This window comes from Paramormyrops kingsleyae, chromosome 15 (assembly GCF_048594095.1).
Source record: "Paramormyrops kingsleyae isolate MSU_618 chromosome 15, PKINGS_0.4, whole genome shotgun sequence".
NCBI classification, from domain to species: Eukaryota; Metazoa; Chordata; class Actinopteri; order Osteoglossiformes; family Mormyridae; genus Paramormyrops; species Paramormyrops kingsleyae.
Genome location: NC_132811.1, coordinates 19,994,008 through 20,009,041, shown reverse-complemented (window position 1 = coordinate 20,009,041; position 15,034 = coordinate 19,994,008). Strand labels below are relative to the sequence as shown.

Genomic DNA, 15,034 nt, shown 5'->3' with positions numbered 1-15,034 from the left:
GGATATCAGATTTTCACTCCCCCTCCTGTCAATGTGGGACATGCTCTGACTTCCAGCACCAAAATGTCACAAAAAGGCTAAAGACGTGAATATAACCATGCAATAGCAAGAAGAAAAAAAAAACGATAAATGTCATCGCCCGATTTGCTCAGGGCCCGATAGACAATGCCGACAACGCCCTCTAGTGTTCACATGTACAAATTCACCATCCTTTGGCGGTACCCTGTAAAAAAATCCTCCCGTATCAATGATTCCTTTTTCACTGTAAACCAAAACGGAGCTGTTGACAAAAAATGTATTTCCTTAATTATGGTGTGTGGTCTCCAAGAGGTAAATATCAATAACTTTGCAATGTGTGCTGTTAATTTTGGCTAATTAAACCCAGGAGAAGAGGTGAAAACCTGCAATGCTTTTCCACAGACCTCTGCAGGAAGGCACCTGCTCGTGCATTATTTATTTTAACATCTATTACAAAGACAGAGTCAAAGACTATAAATCAAAGCAGCATTAAAGTTAATCAAGGCAGAGTGATGATAAAGTACAGTCATACGGGGACAGATTTGGGTGGGTGCTCGTTCTGTACAGACCACATGGGGGTGTTATGACTGCAGACTGATGGTCGTCTCCTGGAGTCATGTGAAAGTGGAGTAATTAACAGCTGATGTAGCACCAGGGCGCTTAAGGCCGTTTAAACCTGGCGACAGGGTGTAAACATAGCTGGGTTATGATCCCAAAGATGCCTCAGCTGGCTGTCTTTACCAGGCTGAAGGAGATCTCTACCATCCTGGAGAAGCAGCACAACCTTCTGAAGCTCGTCATCCAGAAGATGGAGATCACCTCCGAAGCCGAGGAGCACGACGGCCCTCAGCTGAGCCCGGTGCCCCCCCCCGCGGCCCAGCTGGCATGCGCCAGGAGCCGCTGGGTGCCTCTGGTGAAGGCCGTCACCAGAAAGAAGTAGCCGCAGCCATGTGGCTGGAGCTCGCCTCTGTCCCCAGAAGCGCGTCCGATGGCTGTATCTACATTGCTGCCCCCTAGTGACGCCCTTAGGCTGAATGTTTGCAACAGACACCTAGAAAATCGCGCCGTTCGGCCATCGCCTGAAAGTCTTCTTTGGTCCCCGCAGCCCAGATTACCGAATAATAATGTTATATTAAGTCGTAACAATGTGTGTCAGTCTGTCGCCTTGTTTGTTTAGTGACGCATGTCTCCTGTTCCTGAATTCGTGTGGCGTCTGTAAAGCTGAGGGGGGGTGGGGTGTTTTAGCGCTTTAGACTCACGATCAGGATCATGACCTTACACCCCCACCCCCCAGTCCAGAGTGATGTTTGATAATAGCTCAGTAGCTTTACTATTTATCATACAGAGCTGGGATCTACAACTGGCTATAGATTCACCCCTCATCTGCTAAGCTGTGTAACCCTGTGAAGCTGGAGCTTATTAAGGAAAAACTGGAAATCAGACAGACTCTTTTTACGTTTCATGTTCTCGCACGTTTGGATGTTACTTGCTCCATTATCATAGCTAATTACTGACAGCGCTTATTGTCTGTGATGTTACTCCTGTTAATCATCATGTTTTAGCCGTAGTTCTGTATTTTATTTGTAGGTTCAGCGAAATGAATGTGCCTTCGAAATCTCATTCTATCCTTCAGAAACCTCTCTCAGTGTGCAACGGGCTAATATCACACGAATCGGAGTGTGGGGTGAGGTAACTGACAGTCTGTAGAAAAACGCCAGTGTGAAACTTATTCATTTAAAAAATAAATTAAATGTCCTTCATTTAGCCTTTACATTTATTTTTCAAAAGAAGTGCTCTGTGTTCGGCACAGGAATGAATAAATTGAACATTTTAATGGAGGTGCTTTGACAGGTCAGCATTATGGAAGGATGTGAAGTTCATCCTTGGAAGATTCATAAAGACGGCTTATGCGGCCTGGACCACCATAGAGAACTAATTAATAACTGTGATAACTCAGGGCGGGATCGCCACGGCAACAGAATTAGCATGTAGCTAAGCTCCAACTGCGTGCTGGGATCTACCCTGGGAAATGGCAAATTCATGCGTTTCAGACTGCTGAGCAGAGTAAGCATAATTCTAATTCATTATGAGGCCCAGATAGTTTGCCCGTCGGTCTAAAACATCATGCTGAAATTCCCATGAAGAGGACGTGACATTAAATGAAACTCATTGATCAGATGTAATGACAATTTCACAGTGCAAGCACTGCCATTCATGGCCGGGATAGAATATCACCACGCACCTGCGGGCTGCCTCGGAGCCGGCCGTGTGACTCACCATGGGACGGGGGCCGCTAGCTAATGACCCTTAGCTATTTAATTGTTTTTTAGCATTAGCGGGCCATTAACCAAGCTGGCATATCTCTTACACCAAACGTTAGGCAGGAATGGGCGAACCGTGCATCTTTATGGCTGCATTTCACTCATCTTTATCCCACACCACCCCAAAAACTACAATCTTTTGAATAAATGCAATCAGTTCGACAGGTTTTGTGTTATTGGATTTTCCCTGGAATGGCACTAAAATAAATCCTGTGAAATACGTCTAGAGAGAAACATCTGCAGCACTAAAGGTTGTATTGCCCTGTAAAACCCAGCGAGGGCCCACATGGGCCCCCAGCTCGCCCTCTCAGCCCGAGCTGCCCCCCGTGCAGGTTCTGAGGGGGCACGGACGGGGCCTCGGGTTTCCCCCCCGCCGCTGTGTGCGGTTTCACCCTTTATTCCCACGGCATTGAACCCTTGGCACGGCTCCTGCAGATGGGCTGAGGGCTTTCAACGCCGGCTTTTGAAGCAAGTGATGTAAAAGAAAAAAATAAGCCACGGAAGCCACATCTGTCGGGGATCCGTCCCGGCCCACATTACCCGTCCAGATCCGTCCAGACGCGGCACTTCATTTTCCCATGGGTGAAGATCACTGGTAACAGCCGGCTTTGGCCGCTGCGAGCGGCGCCCCTCCTGAAGGTTACGGAAAATGGCACGGTGGTAAAATTTAATTCTGCTCATTAAAGCGGAGAGCACACCGTGACTAAACGAGTGAAATTATAAGGACAACTAGAGGGAGCTTCCCAGGAACAAATGTTTGCTGACTGCACTGAAGGGGGCTGCATTTGTTTAAATAATAATAATAGTATAATGATTCGTCACTTTACAGGAAGTCTTAATACACTTAGTGTGATCTGGGGAGGTAAAGGCTGGGGTGTCTGGGTAAAGCGGGGGGCATTTCCTGGGACGCATTTTCCAGACCACCTGTCTGGGGTCCTGGTGAAAGATGCAGTAGGAAGTGAAGGATCAGACCCACAGGCAAAGGGGTCCCCAGGGGCCACAGGATTCAGCACTCAGTCTAAGAGAAGTGAAGACAGAGTCCTTTAGCCCAAACAGTCGCCATGGTCATGCTAGCCCACAGCCCTCCTGTTTCCCAGAATGCCACGCTGAATAACTCTCAGAACATTTAGCACAAATATACTTTCTTTGGTTGTTGAGGCTCGTCATAGATTAAATTCATTACATTAGAGAAGAGAATGATGATAAACATGCATTAACATACACCTCTTTGTGACATCCTTTCACTGCATTTTAAATGTCACGGGCTGGTGTAGGCAATCGTTTTACTGGATAAACAGAGAGCCTTGTTTTTTTGGGTAGGGGGCCATGCCGAGATTGGCCTCAGTGATCTATACGGGACCCTCTAATAGGCATTTTGGTACAGTTACACCGAATTTGTTTTACAGTGCAGCTGTGAAGCCCCAGTGTCCATGGGAACGAAGCTCAGTGGAAAACACAAGTTCCTCTTGATGTAACTGGGCCGCACCTGTCCCAGCTCAGGCCGGGAGCGGCCCGAGGGCAGGACGTGGAAAGCCGACCGTAAGACCCTCGATGACAGATGAACGGGAAGGTCCCGCAATAATCACGCAAAACACCTACCGAGCGATCGCTCGTATAACGATGACGCTAGCATGCTAGTGCTAACAGACGGTAATCCCCGTTTCTAAGCAAGATCAGAATTGCAGTTATGCTATCAGATAGAGTTTCAAATGGGTGCTGGAATAAATCGGTCCTGCTTCTGAAGGTTAATGTGGGAAATATGTAGGGGAAAAAACAAAAGGGGCACGTTGTATTGGATTTTTCCTAAAACAATTCAACATGCCTCCGGACCAAGTGGCGAGCTGCAGTCTGGTCACATGACACCCAGTGTGGAACCCGATATCCCGGCAGATCCACGCCGATCCGCAAACAGTGACATCCCAGCCGACGTGCGGAATTCCTGTGAAACGGTCCAGAGCAGCAGGATTTGGGGCCGAATGGGAATGTGGCCTAGGATTAGGGAGCATTCCAGTGCAGTGAGAGTGAGAGGGAAATATGGGAATTACTGTACAGTGGAAGGAACACTGCGGTGTGCGTCTCTTGCATGGGAAGAGAAGTCAAGGCAAACTTTCTTGTTATTTCAAAAAATGCAGGGAAACAAAATAATATTTGTCCGAGACTTTAAAAATAGCCTTACACAGAACATGACAGATTAGACACACATGCTAATAACAAATGAATAATTATATATGCTGTACATACAGTAGTGCATGTGCACCTTTGATTAAGGTTGTGCAGTGGGTTGGATTGTACATTAACTCAGTTTAGAAAGGTACATGTAAACAACTTACAGTGGACGAACAATGGGTATACGCAGAGAAGTACAGTGTAAGGCAGTGCTTCCAGTGTAATGTGCCACTGATGCAGAAAGTGACCAGTGCAGATGGTTGATAAGCAGTTATGGATTTAAGAAACATCCATCCTTTAAGTGAAACCAGTAAAATGTTAATGCGGAACAAATGTCACACACTGCATGGCATGTCAATCCATCATGACATAATGAATGAACGCCATTGATTTGATTGATTGCATCGCCTACAACACAGACAATATCACATATAGTATTACCTGCCCTTTCACAAAAAAACCTGCAATGGCAGCCTGGAATTAACTCCATGCCCTTTGAAATATTTTTATTGTCAAAAAACAGGAAAAGGGATAAAGAATCTGACAAAAATAAATTGTAAAAAAACAAAAGCCTATGCATTATGTGTAAAACTCCATTATCAGAATACTTAAAACATTACTTTGCAGCGCTGCCTGCTCCAGATATTTCCCATGTCATGGAGGTGACAGAATCAATCTTGTATATCACATACCAGCAGTAGAAGACGGCCATTGCGATCTTCCCCAGTGCCCTACTTACTGTACAGTGTCCATTAAAAACGTTAATTACAATGATGGCCTGTCACACTCACAACTGATGTTTCATGGTGGCAAGGCTGTTTAAACTTATTGCATTTATGCAGAAGTAGATTCTGAATAAATCACCATTATGAAACCACCATAGTTATCACCGCAATACACATACATACATTCATACATACATTTATACAAATATACTTGTAGTCAAAATGTTGAAAGCAGAAGAAATGGGACGGAGTAAAGACTTTTGACTTTGATAAAGACCATCTGAGAGTGTCCAAGAAAATCCATGACCCACTGACTGTGATTTGTGCCGCAGTAGCCCTTCTGTTGGTGTTTACCACATGAGACAGCCTTCATTCACATCCCACATCGACTTGGCTGCCCAGCACCCCATCGGTGGTTTGTGATTTTTCCCTCCTCAGACCACTGGCGGTATGAACTCAGTATGTGCCGCACCATAAAACCTATATTGATGGAAAGATGCCGGAAGTCATTGCGTGGACTCGGCCCTGTTTGTCTGAATGTTGCCCTACCTTGGGCGTGGCCACAAGCACAGAGACCTACCATTAGACACAGGCCAGGGATCCCAGAACCACAGCAGATTTCTCAGCAAACCCGAGCGGCAGGGCCATCAAAATACAGCCAGGTTCCACTCCTCCATATTGACACATCAATACCTCGTCTATTCCCAAGACCCCGGCCTACATTACAGAAGCCTTACAGAATTCCACCATAAGAGCATCAGCTTCCTCCTAATGAGTGGAAACAGTTTTCCACATCAACAATGGTCTTGATAAGAATTTGATAATGCCATTTGGTTTGGTTAATGTGCCCTCTAGGTTTTAGGTGACATCCTTTGGGTCCTGCTGAACATGTTTGCTATTGTGTGGCTCAATGAAATTCCAATCTATCTGCCAGACAAGTACCAACATGTACTACAAGTCCACAAAGTGCATGGCTGGCTATGTTTTCACATGGAGGGGATTCTGTGAAAATGTCACATTACACCAGTCTATTTCCTAGGATATGGGCTCTCTCCTAACGGGCTATATAAAAACTAATATGTATGCATGCAGAATGTCACATTCAGAATGTAAAGTGGGGGAAGTTAGGACAATTACAAAGGCCCCTGGGCGACATAGGCCTTAAAAACTTGCTACATAATTTGATTTGTCCAGGTTGGGGGCCCAGTAAATGCTTTCATGGGGTCCAAAATCTCTAGCAGCACCCCTGTACTGTATATGTGCCCCAAGAAAGTTACGTCTGTCCAATACTGGCTTAGTGACATGTCAGTCCGAGAAGTATTTTTTGGGTTTTGCCAATTTTTTAGACATTCTGTTTTTGGATTCAGTTTAGCTCACATATCTAACGATTGGAAAAGAAGAGCTCTGGCCAAAAAAATGGTCCCCATAGGTTAAGAAAAATTTTGAGGAGCTTAAGATGGTTCATATCCGCTTCAATCTTTAATCATAGTAGTTCACGATTCATACATTAGCACTGGGGCAGTCTTGTTGCAACATACAGGTATGCAGATCAAATTGCCCAGTGCACTTTTTTCACCATCTTTTCACCAACACTGACATCAGAAACATAGCACTACTAGCTGTGATATTCGTCCTTGAAGAATAGAGACAATGACTCAACTGTGCAAACCATCTGCTCCAGGTCCTTATGGACAATAAGAACCTGCAGTCTTTACAAACTACTAAATGGCTGAGACCCTTGCTGGGCTCACTGGGCTCTTAAATTTCACCATTTTGTATGGTTGTTGGATGGTACCACTGTCCATTCTCCTCTGGAGGATGACACCATCCTTCGATGTGAATTGTTTTCCAGCTATTCAACTGAGACTGTCATGGTTTGTAGTCAAGTGTAATCAGGCAAACCATGCAATTTTTGTCCCTCCAGATGCTCAAAGGAACACCACAACACCAAGACCATCTGCAAGAATGGTTTGATTGCTCTATGTTCTCTGGTCACCAGAGGTATCATGTTGGAATCAGGCTCTTGCTTGGTTCATAAGAACGTATGTTTCTGGCAATTAGTCAGAGTGGGTGGACTACATACCCTGGGCCACGTTAGCCGAGAACTGCCTTGTCCAGAAATGGTTTAACCCCAATGTGTCCAAGGTTATCCCCATAGATAACCCTGTAGGTGATCCCCATAGATAGCCCAGTAGGTGAGCTCCAAAGATAATCCTAAAGGTGATCATTGTAGATAACCCTATAGGTGATCCCTGTAGATAACCCTGTAGGTGATCCCCCCCCCAACCCTGCTAAGGATGAGTGGTTCAACTAAACTGTATAGTTCAAAATCAACATGCCTCTCCAGAAGAGACAGTAACACATGTAGCACATAGCCAACCAGAGTTCTCAACATATCATTCTGGCTAAATGGTGTTTGGGATGCTAGTACATCCCACAAATCAACAAGAGAACCAAATGTCTTGTTAATTTTGTTTCTTTTTTAATATGTTATGGGACATGGCATTATGGGATGGGATGGGTTACGGGATATGCCAATCAGTTAACAGGAATTCTCTTCATACCCAACATTAGAGGGAGGGCAATTGGAGGGTAAGAGGGCCATGGGTAACTGCAGAGCAACTTCTAATGGCCCGGGTAATAAGCCAGGAAAACACAGTATGATGTCAGGCTCTGATTTCATCTCCAAGCTGATGATGCACTGATAGTGAACTTCTAATCACTTCAGTGACAAACAAACGGCGATAGTGTCCAGCTGTGGAGTGCAGCATGTTTTGTGACTGATAAATAATGATATTTAATATGCGGGAGTCACAATACCCAGACAAGACGCAGCTGTTAGCGTCTGAAGTTGCAGAGAATGATTTTTCAGTAGGTCCCGTTACCAAGGAAAAGACAAAATACACAGATTTTCACCATGAGTCACTTTTTCGGAGGGTGGTGTCCATACAGAGCTTCCCTGAATAGCCCCCTCCGAGGCCGTCCTCGGGATGGCGCTTGTGGGCTCAGGGGCACCGGCGCCTCTCCGCGTGCTGGGCAGGGCGACAAGGCACAGGCTGTGCACAGCTTCTCAGCGAGGACACAGCTGACGCAGGCGTTTGGCATGCAGTGAGTCATACATGCTGTGGAAATGCAGTACTGATTAAAAATGAAATTCCTGTTGATTTCCAGCAGGAGCTTAATCACCATCCCAAATGAGGAGCGAGACGCTCACATATTCACGGCTTCATGACTGCTTGTTGTTTTCCCCCCGTTTCTGCCCCCTCCACCGCAAGGCTCTATCTTGGGGAGGGAGCCCCACTTACACATCTGCTGACCCCCATGACGACTGCTTACTGACACAGCTTTCAAAATATGTCTTTGGACAATCAATATTCCCTCATCCCTATAACCCTGTGGGATGGAAAAATGTATGTATTCAGTACTGGTCAAAAATTTGGACACACAAAGCAGCAGAGGGGAGTGATAGGGTGTCGTGTCACATGACCAGGCCACCTGGCCTAAACACAGTAGAAATGGTTTTGGAGGCGATTAACCAGAGAGTGAAGCAAAAGCAGCCATTGAGTGTTCAGCATGTATGTGTGACCTCCTTCAGGACAGCTGGAAAAGCATCCCAGGAGGCTGGCATAGGGGAGACAGTAGGGTCAGCCAGTCCCTGGAGCAGTTGGGGTTAAGGGCCTCGCTCAAAGGCCCAATGGTGGGATCACCAGCGGTTCAGGGATCTGAACCAGCAACATTCTGAGTCCCAACACACAGAGCTGCCCCTCCCCCAAAAATTAATTTTTTTGTTTAATACATTTTTCATTAATGCATAATTCCATATACCTTATTTTATAGTTTTGATGTATTTACAATTAAAATTACAGTCATTGTAAAATATAGGAAAAATAAACCTTTATATATGTGTGTCCAAACTTTTGACTGGTTCTATTATATATGGAGGTATGAAACTGGGTAAAATTCTGCCCATTCTGCTCCTCTCCTTACTCCAGTCCAGAATCCATGGTATTCCCCAAGGCCACACCCACCTACAGACAGTGCTAATGCATCACACACCTGGTCTGAAGCAAATTTAAGCTCGTCCTGATCTTGATGTTTAGTTTTTCCCATTTGGTTTTAGTAGCTGGTTCACTTGATCTGGGTTTTGGGATCTTGGTTCTCGGGTGTCATTTGGTTCTGTTTGATTTATTCTGTTCTTGGGTTCTGGTTTCTGGCTCCCGTTGGTTGGCTTACAGACCTCACTGGCTCAGTACCATGGCCTCATCGTTAGCCTGACCCGTTTCTGCTCGGCGCTTGAGCGTTGCTCAGCCACGTACCTCATGCGTCCTCTCAGCACTGAGTACTCAGAGTCTCCTCTCAGAGAGAACTGAGGCAGAAACACAGCCATGCAGGTGTGGGCATTGTGGAGCTGACCTTTGACCTCAGACCATGTACTCAGAACCTTATTACTTTTACAAGTCTGCCCTGTTCTTGTGACAACTTGCACATGACATTTGAAAGTGTCTCTGGATGGAACCTTCGAACGTCTCAGCAAACAGGGAGGAGTACCCCATGTCTTAGACCTATGCTGAAATGGGAGGGGCTCCCTAGTAAATATTGCATATATTGACATATTGATGGTAAATCACAGGCGTTTCCCACCAGCCATACCTGACTGCAGGTGTAACACACTGAGACCTCGTCTAAAGAACCTTCCAGGAAATGCACTCTCTGCACTCAACAGGGGTGACGAAGGTGAGATGATGTGTTGCTATTACATCCTAGATTGTTTTCTGGAAATATTATTTATGTGTCTGAAACTATCGGGGGAGATGGCCAATTTTCTCTTCATCCGAATATGCTTTGTCACCGTGGAGGAATATCCATCTATCTTCCAACCACTAATACAGTTATGGGATAAAAAACATAAACAAAGACCAGGGAAAATGCTGTCTTCTATTCTTAGCTGGGTCAATACGGGGCCCAATTTGGTGCGATTCTTCCTCTGACAGTTTTAGGCTGCGGTTTAGAATAACAAACAGGTTCACTGAGATCCCCCCCCCCCCCATGATTGCCCCCCCCCCCAACCCTCCAATGGTCTTGGCAGGCCTTCAAAATGTCTGCGGCCTGATTCTCAGCTGTGCCTTTAGATAAGCTTTGGCCAAGGGTCAGACTTGTAATAAAAATGACAATTTCATCCAGATTAAAAGGGACTGAATAGCTGTCAGGCTGGCTGGGAATTGTCAGGCCAGAGTGGATGTCATCCAGCTTACCAAGCGATATCAGGGAGCCTCTCTGTTTTCTGCCTTTCAAGGCTGGCAGGTATGAGTGGGTATTTCAGATCCCTGCAAGCATTTTAAATGAGCTCCTGTTTTCCCTCTCTCTACCCTGATGAACAAAGTCGAAATGCACAGAAGTGTGGAAACAGCCCCACTTCCCAAACGTGCCGGACGTGTCACGCCTGTGACATTCTGCAGGACTGCAAGCGGCTGCAGTTTTTCCAGTGTAAGGCCCAAATGGCGGCTTTCTGCTGTGCCTGCCACGTAAATCATAGGCGGGCTTCGCCGTTAAGCAGAACCAGGCTGCAAGCACACGGCAAGCAGCAATCAACAGAAACGTTTAAGATGTGGAACGAGGTGCCCCATCCATTTGGTCCCAGGCTGCAGTGATCTCTGGCCCCAGCAGCTGACTGATAGCGTGAGCTGGATCATGGCTTTACCACCATGTCGTATCTATTACATGAGAGCTATTGTCTGATGCCAAGTGGCCTCTGGGAAAAAAAACAATTTCTCTGGCCAATCCCATGGAAAGGTAAGAGTTCTCTGGCCAATCCCATGAGGAGGTTAGAGTTCGCTGACCAATCCTGTGGGGATGTCTTCAGAAAGTAAAGTCTACTTGAATGGGACTGTGCTCGCACAGCTTAATACAATTAATCACAGCTGTTTGAGGCGCTCCGCACTGGCTGAGGCCTTGCAGTCACTGCTGCTGTCACCGCGGGGTGCAGTGTGTTCCAAGAACAAGCAGTATGATTGATTAAAAAACACAATTAGAGGCCGTCTCAGGATTACAATGCTGAAAACCAGTGATGAGTTTACTGAAGGATGGACTGCATATTAGGGCATTCATTGCAGGCCACAGTAACGAGAACGTAATGTTTCATTGGTTCACGTTTTTTTTTTAAATCACTTTACTCATGCTATGCATTATTGAAGAACAACAGAATAAGCATTTAATCCTTTTACCAGATTTCAGTGTATACTTACAGATAGTGAGTGAGTATTGTATATAATGTGATATAATCTGTAGTTCAAATACTAGCTGCACATGTTGAGGGTGGCACATATCCGGGAGCATCTTGGAAACACAGATTTTCAGGGTCACGAATTCTCCTCACACAACCCTTCCGTGATAACAACAGGGGGGGTTGTTGTTTCTTGGGCACCAATCAAAAAGTAACTTTGGCGCCCCCCCCCCCTCCCATCCCCTCACCCCCCAGATGTTTCAAAAGCAAAATAAATGGATACTGAATACAGTCAGAGGATCGTAGCTAGCTAGCCGTGTTAGCATGTCCTACATAAGGAATGCGCTAGTTTAATATTTAGTGCTGTTTGTCGGGGACCCACGCACACACCTGCTCTGAGGGGTGTCCGTCATCAGCATCTGCAGCACGTTTATACGTTTATGCTCTGGACAGGCCTGCCTTCCCAGGCTGGTGACCCCACTGCCCACCCCCCCCCCCAGCGGTGCGAGGTCGACTGATGTAAGGGGACACGCTGACAGCTGTGTCCGATGCACAAAGCCCCCCGTGTGAAAGAGCGCTGCGCGTAGAGAGAGCGTATATCTCTGTGAAATGCACTAAGCGCTGGCTGCGTTTGATAGGCTGATGTCACACGGGCCGGCGAGAGAGCTGTGAGTTGATAGGCTGGTGTCACATGGGCCGGCGAGAGAGCCATGTGGCTGGCCGGCACAGACCGAGCCCCTTCGCTTGGTGCCATTTTAAATAAATATCTCAGCCAAACAGCGAAATGCTGTGGGGAATCTCAGAGTGTGACAAATGAGATGAATTATGCTTTTCTCAGCGATGATTCAGTACTTTCTGGACTGGGCTACAGCAAAGATGGTTAAGATGTATTAATAAAATACAGTAAATATGAGAATGAGGTTGCACACCGGCACTGTCACAAAACAAACTGGCCCAGTACGGCACACTGCACAGAATGACGCAGAGTAATCACTGTGTCACGGCCTTCTTATAGGCGCTAATTTGCCAAAAACACTGACTTGCTAACAGTCCATTCTAAAGCCAGGCTCCCAAGTGGCTTGATAATCTGAACATAACAGTACGTATTTCCCACGTTACAGATTTTCGCTCCAGTGCCCAGTGTTAAAAAATGTTAGGGGTGGAGACACGTCACCAAATCCCCCAGCCTGGCCAAAAAAAAAAAAGCTGAACACCTGCCAGCATTTGTACAGTTAAATTCGCCAACTCCCTCCTCACCCTGGGATCATACATGTTACACTCGCAAGAAGGCGGGTTTCCATTAGCCGTGTGATTAAAATCCACTGGCCTAAAGTCTGATGGCTATCTGATGGTCACTTCCTCAACTACACATAAACTGCGACTTGGCCAATATCGATTAATATTTTCAGATATCTGCTCCTGGTGTAGCCCTAATGGTACATATTGCAAAATTAAACCTAATGCCTCTGACAGAGTAATAATTATATCAGTTTACATAAGTCCAGCAGAGAGAAGGCTTTACTGTAGGTGTTTCTCCTGGCCAGGAGGATTGGCGGAGCTGACATGTCCACAGGATCTCTAAGCGATGTTGAAGACCTCCAGGAGCTGCCCGTTCAGAGGCTGGATATCCAGTACGGGAGGTCTAAACGGGACCGGGCTAAAGAGCAGCTGTACAGCTCCGAGGACGAGATCAGCACCGGCGAACGTTTCAAGAGTGGCAAGAAGAGAGGGGCCAGGGCAGGGACGGGGGACGCCCGACTGGAGAAAGGCGATGGCAGGCAGTCACAGCGGAACGCCGCCAATGCCCGGGAGAGGGCGCGCATGCGGGTGCTGAGCCGGGCGTTCAGTCGCCTGAAGACCAGCCTGCCCTGGGTGCCGGCGGACACCAAACTGTCCAAGCTGGACACGCTGCGCCTCGCCTCCAGCTACATCTCACACCTGCGGCAGCTGCTGCGGGAGGACGCTTACGACGGCGGCTTAGTGCCCCCCGGCAGCCTGGTACGGCGCTCCCCCCGATTCATTTTATATTCACTTCATTTATTCCATTAATTACCGCTTCGCGTCTCGCAAAATTTCACTGGCGAAGTACTGTAAAGAAAAACGCAGATTGACACACATTCTACATTTATTGCGACGTTAATCTTTTGTTTTGCACGCATGTTTCAGCATATTCGTGCATTCGCAGGCTACTTCGGTTTGGTTTGTATTTGTATAACTGGATTAAACACTGAATCTCCGTGGATCGAAACACTTAAAGACCTGTTGGTTCATTTTAAAGATTGCCGACCTTCTCATTCTATTCTGCTAAAAACCTACACCTTCTTCTTCCGATGCTCTCATCAGACGTGGCCGTTCATGGTCCCTGGTCGACCGGAGGACGCCAAGGACAGCTCTCCATCCTCCAGACTATGCGGAGCCACAGCATAGACCTCCACACGCTGCTCTGTCATCACCTACCTGTGCGAACTGCTTCATGGTTAAAGGGTGGATATGTCAGGAGCCCGATTTCTGCCCTCCATCTGACATTACATCAGAAGAGCAGCACCCAGCACTGATGCATCCAGACGGATCTCTTACACCAAAATAAACTTCCAAAAATACTTCCAAAAAATTCATTGGAGCTCAGTGGGACGACTGATTGTTTGTGTACATGTAGTGTATTTTTCTATATTTCTATGTGCCCTAAATGCCTTTATACAAGGTCTTTATACAGGGTATTGTGTGAACTGTGTACCAGGAAATTGCAGCGTACTTGTCAATACTAAGTACTACTGTCTCTCCCTGTTGATTTCAGTTAATGGTACAGCTGTATATTTTATAGAAATATTCTAAACAAACAAAGAATAATAAGGAGAATGTAAGCAGAGGAGTTTGCATGATCAGACCATGGTGTTGGTCAGATCACGACCAGTAACCAAGTGTGACCATTTACCGTAAGACTGTGCCGACATTTGACAACTCAGTTAATAACAGCCTTGGTTATGAGATGTTATTAATAAACTCTTTCATTGTTGCTGAGGGTGTCTATTTTTGTTTACCCACCTGTCTGTATTGTCACTGTGCAGCCCTACAGCATCACTGGTGGTTTGCGTTTACACTGGATCTTAACAGCATAATGCTGCAGAACTAACTGCATGTGTGTCAGGCCCCCTCATATACCCCGCGTGGAATCCCTGTATTATCAATGTTTCTAGTTGTGTTAATTGCTGTGGCGTGTATATAAGTGAATTTCTGTGAACGTTTCCCCAGTCCGGTCATTTACGTCTTTATGTCGTAAGTGCTGCTCTATGGTCCTGACTTCCTTGCGACTATGTGACACTGTATAAGTGATTGTGACTCCTGGACGGTGGGGTACCTGACTGTGACTGAACCCGCTCCTGTTGTCTAGACACAGCAAGCGCAGTGATGGGACGCTTTAAACGTTGATTGGATCTGCATCCCGATATCAAATTAGCCCCAAACAACTTTTAAACGCGTTTTTCCATGTGTTTCAAAGACGTGCCAGTGAGCGACGCAGATTCCACAGAAAAAGCCCGTCTGAGAGGCTGCTATCATCGGAGAAGGCAGGAGAGCAGCTGCTCTCC

The 15,034-nt window shown here is 46.4% G+C and overlaps 2 protein-coding genes across 3 annotated transcripts in view; both read left to right on the top strand.

The window, feature by feature from the left end:
- The window catches only part of trpa1b (transient receptor potential cation channel, subfamily A, member 1b), a 31,069-nt gene extending 29,291 nt beyond the window's left edge, over positions 1-1,778 (top strand). For both annotated transcript variants that reach the window (XM_023794420.1, XM_023794419.1), the window contains exon 28: positions 763-1,778. In XM_023794420.1, coding sequence (XP_023650188.1) covers positions 763-958 — 196 coding nt within the window. In that variant the 3' untranslated portion in view covers positions 959-1,778. The remainder of the gene's footprint in view (positions 1-762) is intronic.
- Positions 1,779-12,724: 10,946 nt separating this feature from the next.
- msc (musculin (activated B-cell factor-1)) lies at positions 12,725-14,463 on the top strand. Its single transcript, XM_023794744.2, has 2 exons — positions 12,725-13,448; positions 13,794-14,463. The coding sequence occupies exons 1-2, from the start codon at positions 13,014-13,016 to the stop codon at positions 13,875-13,877; spliced, it is 519 nt and encodes a 172-aa protein (XP_023650512.1). The 5' UTR covers positions 12,725-13,013; the 3' UTR covers positions 13,878-14,463.
- The last annotated feature ends 571 nt before the right edge of the window (positions 14,464-15,034 follow it).